This window comes from Cucurbita pepo, chromosome 19 (assembly GCF_057944985.1).
Source record: "Cucurbita pepo subsp. pepo isolate OVF chromosome 19, ASM5794498v1, whole genome shotgun sequence".
Taxonomy (NCBI): domain Eukaryota; kingdom Viridiplantae; phylum Streptophyta; class Magnoliopsida; order Cucurbitales; family Cucurbitaceae; genus Cucurbita; species Cucurbita pepo.
The window spans coordinates 11760403-11785545 of record NC_141816.1 but is presented as its reverse complement, the minus strand read 5'-3'; the positions used below and the strand labels follow the sequence as shown (position 1 = coordinate 11785545).

The 25143-nt window shown below is 35.9% G+C and overlaps 2 protein-coding genes, 1 long non-coding RNA gene and 1 other non-coding gene across 12 annotated transcripts; 2 read left to right on the top strand and 2 right to left on the bottom strand.

Annotated features, from left to right (window-relative positions):
- Positions 1–111: 111 nt before the first annotated feature.
- Positions 112–183, top strand: TRNAD-GUC (transfer RNA aspartic acid (anticodon GUC)). The gene has a single exon. It is a non-coding gene; the product is annotated as a tRNA-Asp (tRNA).
- Positions 184–201: 18 nt separating this feature from the next.
- On the top strand, positions 202–11049 carry LOC111781506 (uncharacterized). 7 transcript variants are annotated; one of them, XR_015414378.1, is made up of 7 exons: positions 202–462; positions 642–745; positions 5391–5512; positions 8870–8933; positions 9482–9623; positions 9869–10275; positions 10687–11049. It is a non-coding gene; the product is annotated as an uncharacterized LOC111781506 (long non-coding RNA). The 7 variants fall into 7 exon arrangements; XR_015414377.1 differs by having other exon boundaries at positions 203–462; positions 5391–5516; XR_015414379.1 differs by lacking the exon at positions 5391–5512 and having other exon boundaries at positions 213–462; positions 9869–10013; positions 10174–10275.
- LOC111781503 (ribosomal RNA-processing protein) lies at positions 10376–13268 on the bottom strand. The gene is made up of 4 exons (XM_023662145.2): positions 13081–13268; positions 12837–12942; positions 11204–11333; positions 10376–10823 (listed from the first exon to the last, which is right to left on the bottom strand). Exons 1-4 carry the CDS (start codon positions 13197–13199, stop codon positions 10582–10584), a joined length of 597 nt encoding a protein of 198 aa, XP_023517913.1. The 5' UTR covers positions 13200–13268; the 3' UTR covers positions 10376–10581.
- Positions 13269–13813: 545 nt separating this feature from the next.
- LOC111781267 (B3 domain-containing protein Os07g0563300) lies at positions 13814–23484 on the bottom strand. 3 transcript variants are annotated; one of them, XM_023661765.2, is made up of 14 exons: positions 23100–23484; positions 22075–22156; positions 21850–21948; positions 20915–21251; positions 20418–20763; positions 20101–20197; positions 19736–19910; positions 18926–18999; positions 17708–17776; positions 17367–17630; positions 16040–16089; positions 15451–15564; positions 15176–15246; positions 13814–15009 (listed from the first exon to the last, which is right to left on the bottom strand). In XM_023661765.2, the coding sequence occupies exons 1-14, from the start codon at positions 23252–23254 to the stop codon at positions 14225–14227; spliced, it is 2718 nt and encodes a 905-aa protein (XP_023517533.2). In that variant the 5' UTR covers positions 23255–23484; the 3' UTR covers positions 13814–14224. The 3 variants fall into 3 exon arrangements, with proteins under 3 accessions (XP_023517533.2, XP_023517534.2, XP_023517535.2); XM_023661766.2 differs by having other exon boundaries at positions 17729–17776; positions 23100–23483; XM_023661767.2 differs by having other exon boundaries at positions 21122–21251; positions 23100–23483.
- Positions 23485–25143: the final 1659 nt, after the last annotated feature.

Below are 25143 nucleotides of genomic sequence, written 5' to 3'. Positions count from 1 at the left end.
GGTTCTAATTAGATGTATTCTTTTTAAATCATGCTTCAAACAGCTCTTACTTAATGATACACATGAATTTGTAAGTATTAATTATATAAAATACAAAATGGAGATCAGCAAGTCGTTGTAGTATAGTGGTAAGTATTCCCGCCTGTCACGCGGGTGACCCGGGTTCGATCCCCGGCAACGGCGTAACTTCTTTTTTAATTTACATCTTCATTTTTAGAAAGCTTCGTGAATCTGTCGCTTCATTTCTGTTGGCCGGACTGTGAACTGAACTCAGTACTGCCGCTTTCGTCCTCTGAGGCTTCTCCTTCTTGGCCTCTCTCTCTCTCTCTCTCTCTCTCGCTCTTCACCAATATTACTTCAGCTTCTGAAGGCTTTTCCATTTCAGATCAAGCTATGGGAGCCGACGAGGCCGACCGTGTCTTTCCATTTCAGCTCCAATTCGACAAGCATATTGCCTCTCAGGTTTATGTTTCTCTCTTCAACATCCGCCTCCTTAGTTGCGCGTTCATTTCTTTATTTTTTGGGGGAACGATGCTTCTAGTATTTGTTTGTGGTGATCCATGAGTGAGTTGTTTCGTTGAACTAAAAAAACAGAGAGAGTTGTTTTCTGCTCTGAATATTTCATGATTTGCTAATGGAAGGTTAAAATTTCCGAGTGGAAACCGGAAAGGATTTGCTAGCCATGGTCACAGAAGACTTGGGAGTTTTGCTCCACCGTGGCGGAGGTTGCGGACTATATCACCGGGTGAGTTATATGTCTCCTTGATTTCCTCAGCTTAATTTTTGATTTCCTAAACTCTTTGAAAGAAAGGTAATCTAACCGGCTTTCTTCCAGTTTTGAGTTTCTCGCTGCTTTATCATAGTTGTTTGGTCTGATGAATTGCATCTAATATAATGTTGAAGCTAGAAATTTTTTGTTATAACGTAATGCATAGGTTAAATAGATTAATATAAGGTTGTTAATTGTTAATTGTTAAAACTGAATCCTAAGGAAGGGCAGTATTTCCTCATTCAAAAGGCAATTTTGAAGTTATTTAATGATAGCTTAGTGATTCTTGAACTATTGATGTTTTTGAACAATTTTGGTTCACCAAAACGTAATGCATACAACAGCAGAACAATATTGACTCTTCCTCTTTAGGACGTTATGTTTAGCACTCGGTAGGAAGGTCTATGAAATCGTTATATTGGAGTCCTGATGGTAGGTGATATCAGTTGGACTTGACGATGGGACAGTTTGGTTGCATGATGTTGAAGATTTATTTGATATAATAAAGAGTGTTACATATTACTTGGAATTTCCTATAAAGATTGTTACAAGCCTTGTTTGATAGTTGATATCAGGATACTTGGATCTAGCATGGAACCCTAGATTACTGGCCAAGAAATGGCAGAGATATAGAACCAGCGGTGGAAGTGAAGGCTCTCCCCCAATGGCTGGCTGAGACATATTTATATTCTATTGCTAAAACTTAAAGAAAACCGAGGACATTTTTTGTAATGGTTGTGCGCAGAAGGCAGATCTCATTAGCAACATTTGGGTCCTTGATGAGTCGGCTAAAAGGTCCTTAGATCTAGGTTTGTGATCGGCAATATTACCTAAGATTTTGGAAGGATCGATTACAAGGCCCTTAGTATTTTGAGTTAGCTTCCCCAGATTACTTGAGCGGTGCCTTGGCTAGTATGCTAAGGTGGTTGAGTGTGGGATTGCCAGTGTTTCCCTTGATGTTTGTTTGGACGAGTATCTAAATGATTGTGAAACTTTGGAAAATTTAACATTCTCTATAAGTGGGTAGCTTTGATTCCAAGGTCGTCAAATGAACCCCAACTGGTGTTTACTTAAAGATAATGGAGAGGCCATGGAAAATTTATTCTTCAAATGTCCTTTCTTCAAATTTGGCATAAGCTTTTGAAGGTCTTAAAACTATATATTAAAAAGGCAAGTGAGAATAGACTTCATTCTTTCTAAACCTCCCCCCACCAGTCCCAAGGATGAAAAACTATGTGCATCTAAGTTTTATTCTCTTAGTTAGCTCTCTCTAATCTCTAGTGAGTTTCCCTCTAACGTTGTGCATTTATTTAATGCTTGCTAATTGTAGAAGTATTTGTAATATCTCCCCCCATTCATTCTTGTGGGACCACCACTAATAAACTTCAAATTTTTCCATCCTATCATGGCTACACAGAAACGTATGGAAATTTTATTGACACAAGTCAAATGTCTAGTAAACGAAGATGAAATTGTCTTAAAATTTGTGTTTTTTTACATGTTCTTATATACAAAGGATGATACCATCTTCGAATTCCCCCATGATCTTGATTGGAGTTCTATTGATCAGTTCCCTCTAGGTAGCTTTCACCGAGAAAGAGGGGGAAGGCGAAACAGCTCCTAGGCTCCGACAAACCTCAAGGACCGGATAGTTTTTTACCTCATAGATTTTTTTTAAAATGTTGGAACATTAGAGTTAATATCATGAGAGTATTCCTATATATATATTTAAATGGAGTTATCAATAGAAACCTAAGCGAATGTACATATATTTGATCTCAAAGAAAATACTTACGCTGTTGCATACTTTCACCCCACAAGTCTTACGGTTGGACTATACAAAATCATAGCAAGGGTGCTATCAAAATGTCTTCAAACAGCTTTTGTAGAGGGATGGCAGATCCTTGATGCATCCCTCGTGGCAATTCCTTGATGCATCCCTCGTGGCAATTGGGAAAGAAAGAAACAAAAAGGTGTAGTCGTCAAACTTGTCTTGGAAAAGGCCATCAATTAAATCAATTGGATTTTCCTTGAAAATATTCTTGTAGCAAAAGGCTTTGGCTCAAAATGGCGGACCGAGAAGGAAGATGTATGCCTCATGGAGTCTTCAACAAGGGGATCCACATCCCCTTTTCTTTTCATAATGGTAATGAATTGCCACAGTCGCCCATTCACTAAAGTCGAATATAAAGGACAGACAAAGAGCTTTTAGATTAGCTATGAAAGCTTAAGCATCAGCCACCTTCCACCTTCCACCTTCCGTCCGCAGACGATACAATCCTCTTTTATAATATGTCAGATGTCTCTTCCATAAACAACATGATCAAAATGGTAAAAACCTTTAAAAGATTTTTTGGACAAAATATTGATCTTAAAAAAATAAATAGAGATTATGGAATAAACATTAGCACAAAGATTATTGAATTTGCCAGCAAATACAGTTGTAAAAAGAGCGTGTAACCAAATATATACCTAGGATTACCCTTGAAAGGAAACCACAAATCATTTTTCCCGTAGAAGACTATTATTAAAAAAATGAAAAGGTTATCAAGATGGTCATCATGTTATACTTCAAAACAGGGAAGAGTCACTTGATACAAGCTACAATATCCAACCTCCCCACTTACTACATGTCTCTCTTCGAAATGAAACTATTTGTGGAAAGATAACCCACAACTTGTTGGATGGAATATCATAAATTTCCAGCAGAAAAGGGCGGACTCGGTCTATTTTTTATAAAGGAGAAGAAAAAAGCTCTCCTCACAAAATGGATATGGAGATATCATCACAAGGAAATGCCGCAGGGAGGGAACTTATAAAAACTAAATATACAACATCATTTTGGGACCGAAGTTTGGTAGGAATTTAAAGGATAATGAAGCAACGGAGTGGACCGAATTAAGCCTTGACCTTGCTCCTGTGGTATTGTCAAACAAAGAAGACTCACTAACTTGGCTCCCCAAAATTGATGGGGTCTTTTCTACAAAATCCTTGATGATGAACATGGGAAAAAAGTAGAAGTAATAAATCTCATGAACATGGGGAAAAAGTAGAAGTAATAAATCTCACGCTAGCAAAGACAATATGGAAAGGACATCAACCCAAAAAGGTGAAGTTCTTCCTTTGAGAAATAGCTCATAAAGCCATAGCACAAGTGAAAATCTTCCCAAAAAAAAAAAAAGAAAGAAAAAGAAAAAAAGAATGACGACTTACATCACTCTCTCTCCAAATTGGTGTTCATTATGCAAGAAAGAAAACGAATCACAAAGTCACTTGTTTATGCAATGCACATACGCTCATAATTTCTAGACAACGATTCTCAATATGTTCGGATGGCATCTCACATTTTCTAAGGAGGTAAAGGATTTTTTGGATGTGGCCTTAACGTACCACCCTTTCAAGAACACAAAAGCCCTATTATGGAAAAACCTCATCATGGCTTTCTTTTGGAATTTGTGGTAAGAAAGAAATCAGAGAATATTTGCAGAAAAGACACAGACCTACACAAAACTTTTCAACTATACCTCCCTCATTGCAAATTTGGAAGGTCTTCTGTAAACACCATGAATTATACATCCCTCTTATAAATTTCACTCATGAATGAAATTGTCTCTTATAAAAAAAATTAATAAATATACAACTACATCATGCAAAAATTGACCCCTTCCATCTTCTACAAAGGGACCATGGAAGTACATAAAGAAACATCAAAACCTCGTCACTACCCGAATTCACTATAGAGTGGGTGATGGCGGAAGCACATCATTCTGGACTGATCCATGGATTGAAAACATCACGCTAGCCATGCAGTATCCACTTTTGTATAGTCACTCTCATAATAAAAGAGCCACCATCAAAGAAACGTGGAAGGTTGTCAATAAATTTTGGGACCTGAAACTTGGTAGGAACCTAAAAGAAAACGAAGCTATAGAATGGGCTAAGTAAGCCTCAACCTTGCCCTAGTTGTATCGTCAAAAGAATTAGATTCATTGACATGGCTTCCCAGCACTAATGAGATCATCTCTACAAATTTTTTTGATGATGGACCTAAGGAAAAAAAAAGTAGAAGTAATAAATAGCACGCTAACAAAGATAATATGGAAAGGAAATCACCCTAAATGAAGTTTTTCCTTTGGGAAATAGCGCATAAAGCCATCCGTACAAGTGAAAATATTAAAAAAAGAATGTCGTCCATAACCTTATTTCCAAAATGATGTCCATTATGCAAGAAAGAAAGTAAATCACAAAGCCACTTACTTATGCAATGCATATATGCTCAAAATTTCTGGACAAAATTCTCAATATTTTCGGATGACATCTCACATTTCCTAAGAAGGTAAAAAATCTATTGGACATGACTTTAACCTACCATCCCTTCAAGAATGTCAAAGCTCTATCTTTTAGACTCAGGAAAAGAAAGAAATCAAATGATATACGCTGAAAAAACTCGGACTTGTATAAAACTCTTCAACAATATTATTTACTAAGTTATATCTTGGTGTAAACTATCTACTATTTTTACTTTCTAGATGTTTTGTAAGCATCATAGAATATTACATCTTTTGAAAATTTCAATAAACTTTTTTTTTTTTTTCCTTAGATCTTCTACCATTTTCCGCAGGGAAGATGTTGACAGAGTAAGAGATTTGGTTGGGATTCAAAGATTGTGAATTTTTATTAAGGACACTTGGTATGGAGTTTCAGCAGATGGACTCTAGGCATTCCCTCTCTTCCATTCAATTGGTCTGTGAGTAGTCTTGCATACTTGACCATTCATAATATGACAGGTTGGAACTACAAAATAACTTTGAGTAGTGGATTATGATCCGAATTCTTTGTGAAAAAGTGAGTTATTGAATGATTGATGAGAAGATTGAATTATGAAGAGCAAGAATGCTCTATTCATATAGGGGAGAATACAAGAACATATTTAGAAAATCTACCTAAAAAACTGCCGAAAATCTGGTAACAAACAAGTAATCAAAACAAAATCTAATCAAATCAAAACTAAATCAAATCAAAAAACTAAATCTAATTCTTAACGGAGATTTAATTAGATACTAACTGACAATAATCTAAACAAATACGTGATCTTTAACATTCCTCCTTGTTTAGATGTTGTAAACTCCAAGCTTTTTTCTAAACATCCATCTTGCTCCAATAATCTTTCTGTTTGGAGGTCGATCAACCAACTCCCAGATTTTGTTTTTCTCGATCACCGAAAGCTCCTCCTCTGACAGGTGCATCATCAACCAAAACATCTTGTCGTTCATCTTCAGACTCTTCTAGTTGTTCATCTTCAGTCTCTTCTAACATGCAAACTTCAAATGGTGTCAGGTCCTTCACAGCTTTTGTTGAAATTCGATTTTGCAAGCACATAATAGTGTTTGCTGCTTTTCCTCAAAAAACGTTTTGGAAGATCCTTCTCATGAAGCATGCATCTCATCATCTCCATTATGAATCTATTTCTCTTGACGCCATTCTGTTGAGGAGTGTATGGTGTTGTCAATTGATGTTCAATTCCAACCTCTTCATAAAACCTGTTAAAAGTTTCTAAAGTGTACTCCTTGCTATTATCTGATCTTATAGTCTGAATCAAGCATGCACCTTCATTCTCAACTTTGGCTTTGAATTTCCAAAATACACCCGCAACTTCTGACTTTTGCTTCAGCAAGAATATCCAACACATTCTTATTAGTTCATTAATAAAAACAATGTAATAAAGATTACCATTTAATGATGGTGTTCGCTGAGGACCACAAAGATCAGTATGAACCAGTTGCAGTTTTTTCGAGCCTCTCCATGCCTGTTTAGGAAAGGGTTGCGTATGTTGCTTCCCAAAATTACAAGTATGGCAAGGAGGCATGTCCTCGTCAATGTCAGTGAGTTCTTCTATCGGCTTCTTTAATTGCATCTGAAGCAAACCTTGATGATGAAAGTGTCTAAGTCTTCTGTGCCAAATCTCAGTGGCACTAACTTTGGATATAAAGGCCGTCGGATTTAGAGCAAAGCTTTTTTCTTCCATTTTGACATTGAACAAGTCTTTGCCACTAGCATCTTTGATCAAGCACTGCTTATTCTCAAACAACACTTTATAGCCTTTATCAAGTAATTGACCAACGCTTAACCGATTTTGATCAATTTTAGGCACAAATAAAACATCTGGAATAAATTTTGTACCTTCATAGCTTGTTATAGCTACTGTGCCTTTCCCCTTGACTTCCAAGTGTTCACCATTGCCAATCCTCACCCTCTTGAGTTCAGTTTCTCTTAATGCCTCAAAAGACTCCTTGTCATATGTCATGTGATTTGTGCACCCACTGTCAATCAACCAGCTCTCGCTTGATTCTTTGCTTGAGGAAGAAGTGACCATACACAATTGATCTTCTTCTTCTTCTTGATCAACTACCTGCGCATCTACTTCTTTCACCAGATCTTTGGCTTTGCAGATCACAGCTTCATGTCCAAGTTGATTGCATTTGGAGCAGAAGGCGTCAGGTCTTCTCCAACACTTGTATGGTGGATGACCTTTCTTCTCACAATGGCGGCAAGGTGGACAGGATTTTTTGAAACCTCCTCCTTGTCTTTTGATAATTGGTAGATGAATCTCCATACGTCAATTGATTTTTGAAATTTTTGTTGTTTTTATACCTGCTGCTGTCTTGATGCTTAACACGTAAGGCACCTTCAATCACCCCTTCTTGCCTCATAGACCTCCTTTGCTCTTGTGCTTGTAAAGCATTCAAGAGCTCTGTAAGAGAAATCTTTGACAAGTCTTTGGTGTTCTCCAGAGTAGTAATGGTGGCTTCAAACTTCTCTGGAACAGTGACTAGCAGCTTTTCAACGATCCTGGAATCATTTAATACAGAACCAAGCAATCTCACCTTGTTGGCAATGTTGAGAAGTCTGTCAGAGTACTCTTTCACTGATTCAGACTCCTTCATCTTCTGCAACTCGAAATCCCTAATCAAATTTAGGGCTTTCATTCCACGAATCCTCTCATCTCCTTCGTATACGGCCTTGAGATAATCCCAGATTTCCTTTGCTGTTTTGAGGGACATTATTCGCATGAAGATCATTTGAGATACAGCGGCAAATAGGCAAGCTTTCGCCTTTGATTTCCTTGTCTTCTTTTCCTTTTGTACTTTGATTTGTGCTACGGTAGGATTTGCTGGGAGCGGAGGGACTTCGTAATCCTCTTCTATTGCTTCCCAAAGATCCAAGACCTCCAAATAAGTCTCCATACGAACTGCCCACATTTGATAATTGTGGGCATCGAAAACTGGTGGTGCAACAGCCGAAAAACTGGATTCTCCTCCCATTTTGATCTCACATCTCTTAAGAAGATAGCTCTAATACCAATTGTGAGTGAAAGAGTGAGTTATTGAATGATTGATGAGAAGATTGAATTAAAGAGTGCTCTCTATATATACAAGAGAATACAAGAAGATATTTAGAAAATCTACCTAAAAACTGCAGAAAATCTGGTAACAAACCCGTAATCAAAACAAAATCTAATCTAATCAAAACTAAATCAAATCAAAAAACTAAATTTAACTCTTAACGGAGATTTAATTAGATACTAACTGACAGGAATCTAAACAAATACGTGATCTTTAACACGGATTGATCCGGTTATGATTTCTTAGAATGTGATGATATCCATTTTCAACATTGAAGCATTCTGAACTGATAGATTTAAGAGGTTTATTTTCCGTTGGCTGGAATATGTCTTTGATCATTAAACTCTATCAACCACATTTTCTTTTGGTTCTTACAACAAAAGTTGTTCTACTAAAATTTTTATTTTGTGATACATTTGCATTAACCCTCACCTTCAATAATAGCACTGCTATATTTTAACAAACAAGCTTATAGGAAGGTGTGGTGCAATCTGGTGGCCATTTCCCACTTCACGCATCCTCCGATTAACTTATTCGGAATTGGCCACTCGATTGCAACCCTGTACATGAGAAGAAATAGGAAACGATAGCGAGACAGAGGAGTGGACTAGAAAAATTACTTCTGATGGAGAATTTTCTGCCGAATCTAGAAGAGGACTCTAGGTGATGCTTGTTTCTCTTACTTTTGGCATACCAGGTCCCCAGCAGGAAGGAAAGGAATTCTAAGCATCTTCTTGGTGTATCCGCTGCAAGAGAATGGGGTAAAATATTTATTACATTCTTCCCTGTTTCTTGCAAGTTTTTATCCAAGATTTTCTGTGCCCTTTGTTGTTTTAAGCAAGGTATATGGATGTAGAACCTGCAAATGAACGAGAAAATATTGCATCCTTTTGGTGCGAGTGTGGCAATAGATTATGCCGACAGGCATGCATATGTAGTAAAGAGATATATTTCTTAGACAACCCGATTTCTGTCCAATTATAGATTGTGGCGGCATGAGTTTGCAATGAAATGACACGTTTAGAAAAAATGAAAATTGTGAATATATGGTTTTGATGGAAACCTGGGAGTCAAAGCATGCATTGAAGTGTGATCAATGTTTCTCGGCATATCTACTCGCAATAAACTTGTGATCATTTTTTCACATCAATATTCATGTAATATCCATTTTTCACATCGATATTCATGTAATATTCATCGCAATAAATGAATTTGCATTGAAGTGGATTTTCTTGTTTGAAATTATCCGTTTACTCATATGTACATCTTACATCAAATTGATAACCAACCGATGAAATAACTTCCACAGTTTCAAAGAAACTTTTCTTATGCCCTTAAGTACAATCTGAAGGACAATACTTAGTGAAGATCTTGTTGTCCCTATTCCCCTTTCAATCCTCGTGTCAAGCTGCTCGTCTTCCAGTGTTCTTCATTCGGTGTCGTACTATGAGGTATTTATTCTGCTATTCAGCCTATTGTATGTACACTTCTGTCTCTTGTTTATTGAGATTCATTTGTCATTCTCATGACGATTAGATTGTCGTACGGTTGTCCGGACTGTTAATTGTGAAATATGTATCTGTTTTTCATTACGAGTGACCTGCTGCGGTTTCCAAAGGCCTGATGTCTACCAATGTATACTGTTGAAGAAAGTGTGGTTTTTATTTTATTCTATTTGCTTTTAAACCCCATGTAGGAATCCTCTGAAGCTGTCTCCGCGGATCAAAGTTATCCGTGGAAGTTCACGGACTTATATCTTTCAAATAGAAATTAAACAAAGAGACACAAAGACAGCTTACAACATCTTACTGTCTTCGTAAAAGTTCTTCGTAAAAGTTCAGGTCCAGCAATTTTTTTTTCTTTCTCTGCATACTAATTGTGGAAATGGAAAGTAAAAGATTGACAGAAATCCTGTGATTAATTAGTTAGTGGACCTATTTGGTTGTGAACTTTATGGACAGATAGTTTTGTTATGAAATGAAATTGCTTCTACTTCTGAAGGCTCTTTTGGTTCCTGTATGATGGTTGTGCAAGCAGATGACCATACGTTTGTATCTATGCCAAGATCTCCGTCTGGACAGTTGGAAGGTCCATCAACTCAAGGTTTTCTCTTGCTCATATCTCATTGATAAGATTCAATGATGTAATGAAAGAATTTTTTGATTCTTAGATGAGTTGCAATCTAATGTTTGTCATCTTGGAATAATGAGAGAATCATTTCAGCTTCTCATAAAAAAGAAAATTGCACTTTCAGTTTGCAAAATGGCCAACCTTTTACAAAGTAATACAAAACCCTCAAACCCCCTACAGCCCATTCTCAAGATCACACCCTATTCTCAAGAGATAACATACACGTCATTACATTGCAGATTTAGAAAAGAGTGAGCATAAAGCTTTTAGTATAATTACCTATTTCTTTTTCCTTCCTTTCTTTTTGTCTGTTTTACTACGGGACTTTGACCTTGACTTCTTTCTTGCAACTTTCTTGAATGGCTTCTTTTTGGTAACTGGCAGGCTGTGCTTCTTATCCTTTGCAAGAAGTTGGGATGTTGATGCCTGTGGCTTGTCAATGGGATCGATTTCTTCGTCACGACGTACCTCACTTGTTGTCACAGTGACTTTGATGTTTCCACTGTCATACGTTGTTGTCTCTACAGAGAGGACCAAAAGCACGTTTGGATCAAAATAAAACGACATGTATCTCTATAACATAGATGACACTTCCAGTGTTTGATTATTGGAAGCCTCTTCCAAGATTCAGAGTTTCTCAATGAATGCATATCATTATCAATGTTATCAACTTCCAAGTTATTTTTCATATATAACCCGACTTTTAGCTTCCCTGTGAAAAGAATAATATCTGATCTGATTTTTTAAGATCGACACGTCTTTGGCCCCTTGTATTAGGAAAGAACTTGTAACTATTATCTGTCATTTTGATTAATTGAACACAACTGTGTTCTAAGCAAACTGGTGCAAATGGATTATCACATGCTTTTGATAGTTTAATGTGCAATTCCTAGAAAAATACCAGAAATTGGTGCCAATGGCTTCTCTTCCTCATCCTCATCCCCGTCCTTGAGATCATCATTCTGCTCATCAACTGGCCGGTCAGCTGGTAGAACACCGCCATGTAGCACCAGTTCTTTTTCTATTTTTCTCTGCAAGATAATTTATGACTTTCAGAAAATGTAACCCAGATGATATAGAAGAAAAGGACATATGCACCAAAAAGGCTGTTCTCTTTCTTGTTTCCTCTGTCAATAATATTTTACACAACTTATGCAATAAAAATATTCATAAAATACAATGCATAAATGACGACTAATTAGTAGCATTTTAGTTGAACGATCATTACAGGGAGGTTCACAATTAAAATCAACAAAAAAAGCTAGAGGCAATCTCTCACAACTGACTTAAATCACCTTCCTAACCCTCCCTTACCACCAGTTGTATTAGTTGCGGCAGTAGAATGGTCAAAATCGTACAGCTATTGAAATTTTTGTCGGAGGGAATGATCTGATAGTTCTACTTCTTAAGATAAACTGTACATCCTTGCGCGCAAGCTTAATAGAAGAAACATGCAGGGAGTGTAGGGTTTTGATACAAAATAAAGTGAAATCATGCCACATAAACTTCATGATGCTATCTTGTAGAGTGATTCGAATCACGAGTTTTCTTTACTCTTAATCTTGATCATCAAGGTAATTCGTTCCAAAACTTTCCCTTGGATTGATTCTTATCGTTTTTGGGGTTTCGGGGATACTTTGATCTAAAGGTCTTGTTCTTCAACAAAGTTATTAGATCAAATCTCAATCCCAAGATTTTCATAGCAGGTTTGATGTGGGATGTTTTGTTGTTTCCTCACTTCAGAAGAGCAAAATTCTTGGGTAGACTGTCTTGTTGCCATTCTTTGAGGGATATGGCTTGAGAGGAATGGTAGACTTTTTAGAGTTGTTATAGAGATTTGAGAGAGTTATGGGAGGCTATTCTTTTTAGGTTCAACACTTCAAGACTCGGTGTAGCTAGGTCCCATTTTTTTTGTATTAGAACTCCTTCTTGCAGCATTGCAAGCACTTATACATTCTTTGATTGTTCTCCAAGAAAGTTCAAATTATAATTTATAAAAAAATGCATAAACATGCCTTCTAACTTTTCTATCCTGATGAATGTACAACTAAGTTCAAAAATCATTGCCCGTAGCTCAGTGAAAGAAAGAGAAGTGCAAGTCTCCTAAATACCCATTGTGACCTATGAAACTAAGGATTGAATAAATTCATATAAGCTTGGACAAATCCAAGGTGGAAAAACAACATTGGGACCTTTAGCTCACAACCAGCCTCATCTCCAGAGTCCGAAGGAAATATTTAACCTTTCGTGAGACTAATGGTGTGGTGTGTTTGGTTCTCTTTCTAGCCACTGAGAATCCCAATGGTTTTGCAGTTCTGTTGGGAAATCAACAATGTACCAGAAAAGATTTATTCATGCGCTATCCTAAGTTCATTGAGCTAGAAAAGTAGTATTGTTCACAGAAAATTTTCTGTTCCGGAACTATCATTGTAGCTATTTCTTTCCCTGTAAACTCTAAAATGTCATCATCCTACGGACAAAATAGTTATCTGTTTACAGCAGTTCCCTTTCAGAAATAGAAACGTATGTCAAACCTTTTTGCGTTCTTCGATGCGCTTCCGCCGCTTAGCTTCCTCTTGTTGCTTTTCCGCTTCCTTTCTCCTTTTCTTCTTCCTCTTGTGAAATCCAGTTACATAGTCCCTAAGAAAAATTCAAAAAATTAAAAAAAATTAAAAAAAAAAAAAAAAGAAAAAAGAAAAACCAACAAGAGAACAGATAGAAATCGATATCATATAAAATTCCCAATCAATCAAGTTCGTGCTGAGTTTGAAGGAAAACCTCAAGTCTTTCTCATTGAAAGAAACAGAAAGAGCTTTGTTCTTTAGAGCTTTCTTCTTTATGTGTCGAGCATGAGGCTGTGTGAGCGCCCCGCCTTCCTCCGCTTCGTTCTTCACCATCGTAGCGCCCTGTAACACTCTCTGCTTCACATTAAATTCGGTTCGCGCGGCGGCGGACACCTAATACCAAGCGCGGCGGCTAATTGGGTGGGCTTCATATCTCAAAGGAGATTGAAATTGATTATGCCCGGCCCAAACTCCAAATCAAATTACACAAATTCCATCTAACCTCATTTTTTAGGGGTTTTTTTTAAGATAATTTTTAAGGCAAATTAATTGACTGCTAGAGTTGTTAGTGATAAACTAAGAGAGAATTTATTAAAAGGACGAAATTTGGAGGAAAAAGAAACTTTCTTCAATTTGCAATAAACCCATTTAATAATTTTCTGTAATTTGTATATGTACATCTAATAAATCTAACTTTTTTTCATTTATATTTGATAGATTTCAAATTTTCAATAACAATTCTATTAATTTAGAAAATATATATCAATTGAAAGTTCAAAAACATAAAACATTTAAACATTTTAAATCTAGATTTAACGGATTTATCCAATACAAATTTCTGGAAGAAAAAAAAAAGCGACTTAGCATTCCCAAAATTTATAGGAGTAATTGCTATCTCTAACGATTTACAAAAAGGAAAACAGAAAAAGAAAGAAAAAACAGAACGATAAGAGAAGAAACACATTGGGGATTATCAACGTATAGAATCAGAGCCAAACTTGGAAACCAGTCTCCATTCACTGTACTGAATCAAATTCAGCTGTTAATAATTCTGCATGAAGTATTTCATTCTATGTTTCCTAAATGTCAGATTGTTGATATGGTAGAGGGCGACTTCATCAGTTCAGTTCAGTTTCCTTCTCAGCATTCTGCTATCATCTAATACGATAGAGTGGGGATATTTCTGAACCTAAAGGTTTCTCAATCCTGATTAACACTTCCTAGCGCTCTTTATGTACAGATTTGCAAATGGTTGAGATCAGCGTGGATGAATGTACAACAAAAACTGACCCACCAATGCAGTGTATGTGAAGAATATATATGAAGGACCCGGATGGATGTAAGTAGAATGTTTTGATTCAACCTGTGGCTGACATGGATGCCGAAGCATTGAACGACAGCGTTCCAGGATGGTCCTTATCGGCATCTAAATTGCTGCTACCGAGATCAATGACATTGCTACTGTTCTCAACCCTGTGTTCACGTTCCCCTCCGGGTTCTAATGGATCGCTCGATGAACTACCAGCACCACAAGAGTTCGACCTTTGCTGCTCAAGGAATCTATCCCCAGTATCTTGAAGCACTTTCATCATGCTTCCAGAATCAGAACCTGGTGACAGCTCTTCCTCTCGCTCAGGCTGCATATTCAAATCGATTTGGCCTTTAAAAGGAGAAGTGGATGGCTTGTTTCTGTTAGGATCCTCATCAGAACCATCAGTCATTTTCCCTTCCACAATCAACTTGCTTGGACCTGTGTTACTGAAAGTAAGAGATTCATCGTCCATTGATCTATCAAGAAACATTTCATCCTGAAATTGATGCCTTTGGCGCGTAGTTTCTGCTTCCTTTTCAGATTGCTTTTTTTCACGTCGAAGCATTAATGTTCGAAAACGGCGCTTTACTGTCAGACACACATTACAGGTACATGTCTGCTTATGTTTTGGTCCCTTACCACTTGGAGGCTGAATGCATACTATGCATGAGCATCCAGGTCTATGGCGAGGGTGCTTTGTAGTGGCCTGGCCAGGTGCCTGGCTTGCCTCGCCTTCTTCTAAGATGGCTAAATTTGCAAGTGTGTCAAGTCCCTCCAGAGCTTCAACATTATCTGGTTCTAGTTTAGCAGCCTTCATTTTCTGAACAGCAGCTATAAATAGCAAACAACAGATTAGGAACACTGGATGTGAAGCAAAAATATTAATAACAGAAATGGACAAAAAGAAGAGACCCATCTAATCGAATCAGTTGGGATTCATTTATGCATGAAGATACGGTCAAACAATGTAATAGTTTTTGTTTTGAACAATTCTCACCTGAATTACTGGGCGACAGTAGTTCTTCCAGCTTCTCTGTTGACAACTCTTGAGCTGCGGAGCAAAAAGATCTAATGCAGAGAGAATTATATTAGTAAAATTCACAAAAGCCATACTATAACTTTGTTAGAAGCACTAACACAAAGAAAGCTCATCTATCAATGCTACACATATGCAGTGAGTTGAAAAGAAAATGCTACTTTGTGCTCACTATCTTAAATCTCCTTATGACAAAAGACTTGACAAATCAAAAGAGAATAACGTGGCCATTCTACCTCTCAGGGTCCCATGAGTTGTCAGAACAAATCCATTTTGAGGGTAGAAGAGCACTGGCTGGCAATTTTCGCCACTTCAAACAGTCTTCACATTGAATCCATTGAATCCTTTCACTGAAAATAAACCACAGTATTTGCAAGGAGCAAGGATAATATATTTTACTTACAGGCTTGTCAATGCTATGTATGGTAAGATGACAGGACCATAGGAAGAAGAAAACGCTATGAGATACATGCATCCTTGTAAAATTAAAAAAGAAACATAAAACACAGACACACACATACACAAGGTTTAATCAATTCAGAAAACAGAGAGAACTCAATAACAAAATAAGAAATCAGCTAGTCCAGCCCCAAGTAGGCAAAGGCCATAACACCCCTACTCCAAAACAAATGAACAAATCACCAGAGATGGATAGATAAAAAACAAGGAAGAGAGGCATTCAACATTTGTAACACTGTAACAGGAAAATTATTTGCATGAGAAAGCTTGCAGGTACAGAGGGGTTCCAAAGGAAAGATGCACACCATGACAATGGCACAAAATGGAACAAAAAAGTCATCAGCAAACCTAAAAAGAGAGGTTTACCATGTATTATCAGGAGGTATAATTGTAGGTTTCCCAAGTACGGGTGCATCCTGTAATAACACAAGCCAGAATATTGATGTTACCATCACCTCAAATACACGCAGCTTAGAATAGACATCATATAGACACGCTATTGAACATATTCTAATCTGCAAGCTAACTTGCACGCCACTTCGCAGGTTGAACCTTGGACGTCATATCAGAAAGAAAATAACTGCAGCACTGCAGTAAAGGATGCAGCCATTCGTGGTAAATCAAAAGCAAACAGTTGATCAAAGAAAAATGCCAATCTCCAACTTGATTGACACGGACATTATAACTCATGACATAGATTAATATAACTTCTGGATCCAACAGCAGCGAAGGGCATTTCAAACTTGCATTTAGAACAGTTAGGGGAGAGAAAAAGCATCCAGCTGTTTTTTTCTTTCTTTAGATGTCTAAGAAGCCAAATACAAAAGAATGAAAATGAGATATCTCCTCAAAACCAAGGGGTGACAAAAAGGATCCCAATTGGTTACCATATGGACTAGATCATAATTACAATATAACCAAGAGCTCCTAGCGTTCACAACTATTCTCCTTTGATGCAGTAGGCGTGTCCAATTCTCCTCCTGCATACCTTACTATTTCTATTATAACGTAATTTATGGTGGTTGGTCAATTGAAGGCTACAGATAGTAGCATTTCTGAAAACTCCGCAGTTCTTATCTATTCTAACAAAATTTCTGATTGTATTTTTCACCATCCTTCCTCTATTTGTCTATTATTTTCAATTGGAAAGCATGCTTCTAACTACATGGAAGTTCGTTTTCCTGTATGAAAATAGCATTAATCCAATGAATTTTGCTTCATTTTATTATTTAACAAATTTAGTAACAAAAAAATTGAAAACCTCAAATCTCCATAACCCAAATTTACTGGCTCTCCCACCATACACACATGCTTGGAGAGGCCACATCATCTCCCTAATGAACATTCCAAATTTGGGAAAATGACTCACTGCCAAGGTTTCAACAAATATTGTTGGCAAAGTTGCTATGGCATCAACCAATTGATTGACCAGACAGAATGTAAGCTCCTAGCATTCCATAGCTGACCAGAGATAAGGGTAGCTCCAATGTTTGCAAATAGGCAACTGATTGTAAACTATAAGGGTCTACAATCAGTTGCTGGTATTCATATCATCATAGCCGAAATATTCCATTCAGTCATGAGCACCAAAAGTTTGTTTAGGGAAGGATTCAGTAAGTTTCAGTTCGCAAGGGAATTGAATTGATAATAATAAATACATGGATCATAAGTAGATGGCTCTGGAAAGTTATACCTCATATTCCTCAAATTCAAAACCTTCAATGACCACAATATTCGGTAATTGGTTTGGAGGAGGCCGAAGCAATCCTTGAGCTTCTTCCCAAGTTATCTTCAACTCAATCATGTCTTCATTTTCAATTCTAAGGCGTTTACTCTTTGAACCTAAGGTGCTGTTTTTCCTCTTTCTAGAAATTGAAGGTTTGACTCCCAAGACCTCTTTCGCTATGTATCCAGACTTGTCAACTTTTGTCCATGAATTAGGATCTGCCAATTCAGCCTGGTTCATTCATGAAAAGGAAGGTGATCCCATAGTTATTGTTTAAAGTGAAGAGCAGCAAATGAAATTTTACTGACTTTAACTTTTATATTACTGACATCTCCATGTGCAGGAGCTCCATTCTTGGTCTTGTTTGTTTCATTTTCCTGTCAAAGCAAACACAGAGTTAAGACACAAGCAATTTTTAGATAAAATCGGTCTGTTTTTAATGGGAAAGAAAAGTTGGAAACTCCTGCTTAAACTAAAACATGATCTAGAAAATATGACCACTCAAAAAGTTCAATTTTTATCAAAAAAAAGACCCACAATGATGAGTACATTCAGCAAGCAATACATGTGACTTTATGCAGCAGGCGTTCAAATTCTCACTTAGCAGATTACAAATCAAAACAATTTAGTTGGACAACACATTCAATTATCTAAAGTAATTAACATTTACTTCTTCTATTAGTTATGTTCAATACAAACTAGATCTTGCCAAGGGTCCAATCCTAAAGCACTTAATATATTTCAACATCTCAAATCAAATTATGTAAACTTGTATGTGTAACTTAGAAGTTACACAGTTACCAACTTATTTGCTACCACAAGGAAAACCCACTTAATTTGATATTTCTTTTTCATAATAGTTCATGTAGTCTCAAAATGCTGTGAATCTATCCTAGAAACAGGAAACACTTTTCATTTAATTGATGGAAAGTTACAAACAACATCCATACAACTCCTGCTCACAGTTTACCACTCCAATTAAAATTAACTACATTGGGGGTATAGTCACAATATAACTTTGAAGAAGGGGCTAAAAGGGTGAAAACACTTCCCTTCAAAAATTCTTAGGTCTATTTAAATACTACATTCCCTAGATGACTGCTTTTCATGTCGTTAATTCATATTATTTTATCCCTACTCTTAGGTTTTCAATATTCTGCTAATCATGCTTGATATACTATTTTCTGCAACAGATCAGCAGTCCCCCTAAACCATCATGACACCACTTGCAACTCTATTTTTCTCAGTAAGCACTGCGTTTTCAAGAATCTATAGCTGAAAAAATCAATTAGAACACTCTGGTTTCTGTCTCAGTTACAAATTTATAGAAACGTAGATGTTTTTAGAATGGATTTAACCCTAAAGAAGTGAACAATAATAGATCTCCATGCAGAACAAATCCATATAATATTCTAAATACAAAATAATGCATTTTACTTCCATGTTCTATTGTTATTAAGATGCCGGATCTCACTTAAGATTTTCAACATACACAAAAGCCATAAGCTATCTTGAAAACGGAAAACCTGATCAGCTGCTGTTGAGGCCTTTCTGAAACCCATAACCAACTTCCCTTCTGGCTCTAGCCGACTAAATGTCACTGATGACATGGAAGGAAGTTTCAGTTCATAACATGAGTGAGACCATATGCAATAATACAGATAAAAATTAAGGTTCAACTTTCGAAAGAAAAAAAATATAACTCAAGGGATGTTTGATAAACATTTTGGAGCTATATGGAAATTTATTTTGTAGAATACTGTTTTTAAGAAACATTTTTTAGAAATGCGATAGAGACTTTTTAAAAGCACATTTGAAATCATCACAAACCTGCCTGAAAAAAAAAAATCAATTGTTCTTAATAAAGGACTTATAATTAAAGGAAAAACCATTATAAAAACTGTTTTTAAACACTATTACTAAATAGATTTTTTTGTTTTTAGGTTTACAAGCCTAAAAATATCTATGTATTGACAATTTAAATATTTTGTAACGTGCCTTCATTAATTGTTTTTAAAATCTTTCCCGAAGTTTTAAATATAGAAGAGGTAGTTTTGAAAAATATGTTTTAGTATTTTAAGTTTAGTTGTGAGTTCAATAAAAAATTAACATAAAAATTATAAGGAAACAGCTTTAATTTAGTAAATACAAAACTTAAAATATTACAATCAAACTGGCTCTGGCAAGTTAATGGCATTGCTAGTGTCAAAAAGATAGAAAAGCGCTTCCAATCAAAAAGAATCCCGAAGGAAATGCCACCTCAAACCAATTTTTAACAAACTGTGGTGTGTAATTCCTGAAGAGTGAGTGTTTTTTTCTTATGGTCATATGCATACCTATGTCACCTGCTTGCAATTGCATAGACTGTATGCAGGGAGTAACCCCCTCTAGAACATACATCCTGCTATTGTTATTAGGCCAAAAACGGAACTGAAATATCCATTCCTTTCCTTTTGCATCCTGTACTTTTAGAGGTAATCCCTCAGGCTGGGAAATTGATGGAAAATAGGCCTGCAAGTTGAAAGTATATTGTAACCAGCTGATTGATGACAGAACAAACACTTGTAATAAAATTCTCAGCCCTAGAAGTTGCCTGTAGAATACTGAAGTATAAATATTGAACTTGCAAGACTGTCATATACGTATTGAACTCATAGATAGAATTAGAAATAGAAATAGACTCTAGAAAATAAATACTCACCTCAGCACATTTTTTTGGAAGCACTAAACGTCCAATCCGCCCAGCATCACTAGCACTCAACATTTTTTCGAACAATGGAGTAATAACAGAATTTGAGCTTGAAGATTGTCAAGGCTACTAGCTGAATGCTTCTAAAAAAAATTGACAAAACTATGTACAGGAACTTGAATGGTCTTAAATATTTCAGCTAGAATTTAACTTAAATCCTGCACAAGAGTATGAAGCCAAGTAATCAGAGTTACAAACTTTCAACAACTAGGAACAATTCTATTTCATATTTTAAGACTATCCCCAAGATTGTATCGATGGAAGGATACTCGACAGATATTTGTTGTAGCTCCTGGTCAGTAAACCTAGGCCAGTATCGTGGAAGCAAATAATTCCTTCCACGTGAATCTCCTCTAGGCCTTCCGTTGCGCAGCTGTGTTTCACTAGAGGGGTCAGCTCCATTTTGTAAATTGGTATGGACCTGCTTTGGCAGAGGAGATGGTGGAGTTGGTCTCAAATGAGTTCCAGACATCCTACTACGTGTACTTGGTTCATTTGGAGGTGCATAAGGTACATTCAAACCATATTGTGTAGTACAGATATCCTCCTTCACAAAGCTAGACTGCTGTGGAATACTAGAACATGAGCTAGGTTTATCCTCACAGTTAATGCCTCCTACACGATATCAATAGTCAGGTTCAACCAACACTTTCCATAATTACTAAATACTGTTCTCAACAAAATGAATGGTGGCTATTTATCAGCATTTTACTTATTGTTTTACCTTCAAAGCTTAAATGATTGAAAAAAAAAAAAGGATCCACACCTGCAGTCCCATTTTCACATAAATCCTGTCCACATTGCCTCAGGCTCCCATTCGAGAACCTTTCAGAAAAGTCTTCATTTTTTCTTTTTTCTAAAGATATGGGCAACCTTTCACTAGTATTAAGTTTGTTAAGGGCAGCTGATATGTCAACTTCATAAGGTGCTCTATGATGCAATTCACCAGAAGGGAGAGAAGAATTGAACATACTGGGAGCTTGGCGCCATGGTACAGGACCTGATCCAGCTAACTGGCTCCAATTTTTCACAGAAAGGTCTTTTAGTCTGTCAGGCAAAGCTGAATGGAAAAGCAAAGACGGTGGCCATACTGGATTTAGCGGCTGAACCAAAATGAGAAAGTTGAGTTAAACGTGGAATGTGTTGGAATCCAACCAAACTATGTTAACTTATAATTCCATAAGCTGCACATGCATGAACTGTATCCTAACGCAGGAGAATGAACCCAAGATAGAAAACGAAAACCTAACAAATAAATGCTAGAAAGTACGCCCAAAAAAAATAGTAGCAAGGATGGTGAAAAGGTATCAGAATTGGCTAGGAGATCGCTAAGAAAATGGCATTTTTATCAACTTATATCACATGATTTTAAAAAATATATTTTTAATTTAGATCAATGTTGCACTTATGGCCAGGCTCAAAGGAAAAATTGAACGACTGCCCTTCTAGTTTCCACTTTGGCCAAGAGGTTTCCTTGTGACATCAATGTTTCCCAAGAGAGATGCAATTGGTGCATCAGCATTGAGACAGAATCTTTTATTAAAAAGATGCCACATGTAAAGGAGAAAGATCTAACAGAAATTTTAAGGGGAAAAAAACTAATGCAATTGTTTTACTCATAAATTACGAGGAAACAAAATGTCAGAAAATGTATGAACAATAAAAAATCTCGATGGAGAAGATAGCCAGATGCATTCTTACTAAGATGACATTCTTCCGTGCACATGTCATGCACTCGATACCCCCAGGATCCAGTAAGGTGAATGCATGAGCTGAAACAATGCACCCACAATGAACCCGCTGGAGAAAGAGATTTATTGTTAGTAAATATGTGCAAAAGAAGCCAATGAAAAATTTAACAGATGAACGGCCATATCTTGCAAGATAGAGCATATAAATTGATAGCAATGAACTTTTCCAGCTCACCTTTCCACAGGATTCACAGCACCTCCAACCAGAAGCATTCAAGTGAAAAGTCTCGCAGAATCTTCCTTCTTCGTAAGCAGAACTACAAAAATGAATTTGAACGGAGTTCTTAAAAGTTTTGAAGCCCTTCGAGTATTTTATTCAGTGTTACGAGAAACCATAACCACTAATAGCCATAGGCGAATTTCAATCAACACAATCTTATAATGTAAATAATCATCTCATCAGAACCAACCATCGTATGATATCTGTTTACTTCCTACCTTTTCTGCACCCTTAATCAGAATGTCCTAAATCCATCAACATGCACGCATCATATTGTATAGTATGAATATCCCATGTGCTAAATTTACTGTTCAACATTCTTATTACAACATATATATATGCCTACCCAAGCAACCTTGTTGAAGGTCTTAAGCAAGATAAATGAGTACAGCGCACAAAGAAAAAGATAGAAAAAAAAATGTTAATAGATCAATGCCTCTCCAAGTTCCTAGAAGGAAATAATTTCCAAACAAACTATTAAGAATGACCAGAAGATTCAGAACAAATCAAAGAGAAAGGTGATAGTCGCTTTGCGAATATCATAACAAGAATTGCTGATAGTTATTCCTCAACCCCACACGTCGGAAAACTCTCAGTAATGGAAAGTAAAGTTTCACCGGACTTAAACTACATCCGTACTTCAGTGAGCTTCGTACACCAATTCCCAGAACCTCAACACGGTAAACTCGAAACTAGATAAGAAAAAGATAAAGCCACGACTGAAACCAGTGTCAACAAAAAAAGACGGCGCCTGAACTACTAAAGTGAAGGGGGGAAAAGACATGCCCCTTCTCCTTACCTGCATTAAAACAAGCAAACAAAACTCCAAGACCGCAAAAACACACCCAAATAAACCTCCAAGAACGCAAAAACACGCTCAAATAAACCTCCAAGCTTATAACAAGACAAGCCGAGTAAGAGAGAGAGAGAGCGAGATAGAGAGAGAGAAACAATCAATAAAAGTAGACAGATTAACTTACGCGCATCGATCGCAGAGCTCGGCAAAGTCGCCGGTGCGAAGACGCCATCCCTTTCTGGAGCGGTCAGGTCTAAGTTCTTTACAGTCGGAATTATAGCAAGGCTTGGTAGAAAGAGAGGAGGAGGAGGAAGAAGCAGCGGTAACGGCAGACGACATCGGAGCCCTGCAGAAGGAAGAGGAAGAGGAAGAGGAAGGTGGACGGCATAAACCCTAGAAAGGGAAGTGATAGAGGGAGGAGAGGTCTGAAAGGAGAGAAACAGAAGAAGAAGAAGAAAGCGAGAAGAGGAGTAATGGTGGTTGCCGCGACCTGATCTGCAATAATCATGGGACGAGAAGCGACCCAGGATGTGTATCAGACCAGAAGAGGGTTTGGAGAGAAGACAACGACGTATTTAAACCAACCAAAATTAACATAAGAAAATAACATCCAAATTATTATTATTATTATTATTATTATCTCTCTTTATTTTCACTGTATTATACAATCAAATTCACGAGGCTTCAAAATCACGTCGACTCGTGTTCTGTCCTTATTATTTGCCGTCCTTCCCTCTTTTCTTCTCTTTTTTTTTTATCAAATAGTGGTTGGTACTTCTTATATTTTACCAATATTATATAATTTTCAACGATAAAATAAAAGGACGATAAGCATATATATAGTAATATATAAGTTAAATTAACCAAAAACGCTCTTAAATTTTATAATTTATCTAAAAAAATATCTTTAAATTTTAAAAAACGTCAATAATACCTTTAAACTTAAAAGAAAAATCTAATTTTGAATGAAAACAGATAATAATGTACCATGAAATTTTTTTAAAGAGTTTTAAAATATACCTAAAATTTTTAAAATAATATTAAAAAATATCCCTACAATTTGAAATTTCAAAAAATTTTAAAATAATATTAAAAAATATCCCTAAAATTTGAAATTTCAAAAAATATCTTTATTTTTTATTTACTTACGCTAGGAAACTTTTTAAATTGACCTATTAAAAAATTTAACCTTTTGTGGCAGCCACAATTGAAGATAGTAATAAAGCTGTGTTTTTTAATTATATATTTTCAAACTTTAAATACGGTTTTTTTAGAATTAAATGCAGTTTTAATTTATAAATTGATATTAATATCATACGTATACAAATCTTTATTTTACTTTTTATTAGTATGTTTCAATGTTACTTAAATTGGACATTTATTTCATTTTATTTTATTGTTACTTATAAAGCCATCTTCGTGTCTTTATTATTATTACATTTTTCATCTTTGAAAAGAGTTTGTTTAATAGTTAATTATGTTTTTTTCTCTAATTTTTCAAATGGTAAGATATATGTGCGTTTAAATGAATGATCTCCTTCACGTTTAGGGGGAGGGTCCCCACGAATAAAATGAGCACTTCTTAGAGTAATACTTATATACTTTTATGAAGAAAAAAACAAATGATAAATTACAAATTAAGTGGGACCCACCTATACCAGGACGTTTCAGAGTTGAAGGTTTTTGTTGAAGAATGTCGTGTCATTTTAATATTCAGAAATGTAAAAATAGGTTTTGTTTTATTCAAATTTTGAAATATTTTCTCTCCACGTATTCTCTGTTTTAATTATTATTATTTTTTTTAATTAATATTAAAAGTTAAATGGTTTTCACTATTAATTAAAACAAATTGTGTCGTTTTGTTTTATTCAAATTTTGAAGTATTTTTTTTTTTTCATGTAATTCTATATTTGTTTTATTTATTTTATTTGTTTCAATAAATATTAAAAGTTAAATGGTTTTTACTATCAACTCAAACAAACTATATTGTGTCCGTAAGAAATGAAAAACATGTTTTATTGTATTCCAACTTTGAAATATTTTTTCATATGTTTTATTTATTTTATATGTTGTTTTATTTATTTGATTAATATTAAAAATTAAACGATTTTTACTACTAACTAAAATAAATTATGTCGTATCATTATAACAGTCAGAAATGAAGATGAGGTTTTGTTTTATTCAAATTTTGAAATATTTTCCTCCATGTAATTTTACCTTTATTTTAT

Bases quoted from the DNA above. Each gene is read 5' to 3' on its own strand.
- LOC111781267 (XM_023661765.2), bottom strand. From the start codon at position 23,254: ATGTCGTCTGCCGTTACCGCTGCTTCTTCCTCCTCCTCCTCTCTTTCT. The intron at 21,949-22,074 runs GTGAGCTGGAAA...CTCTTTCTCCAG, and splicing joins GCTGTGAATCCTGTGGAAAG to CGGGTTCATTGTGGGTGCAT. The intron at 19,000-19,735 runs GTATGCATATGA...CCATGTCATCAG, and splicing joins ATTGCAAGCAGGTGACATAG to TGACATTTAGTCGGCTAGAG.
- LOC111781503 (XM_023662145.2), bottom strand. From the start codon at position 13,199: ATGGTGAAGAACGAAGCGGAGGAAGGCGGGGCGCTCACACAGCCTCAT. The intron at 11,334-12,836 runs GTTTGACATACG...ATTATCTTGCAG, and splicing joins GCATCGAAGAACGCAAAAAG to AGAAAAATAGAAAAAGAACT. The intron at 10,824-11,203 runs GTATTTTTCTAG...TCCTCTCTGTAG, and splicing joins GCCATTGGCACCAATTTCTG to AGACAACAACGTATGACAGT.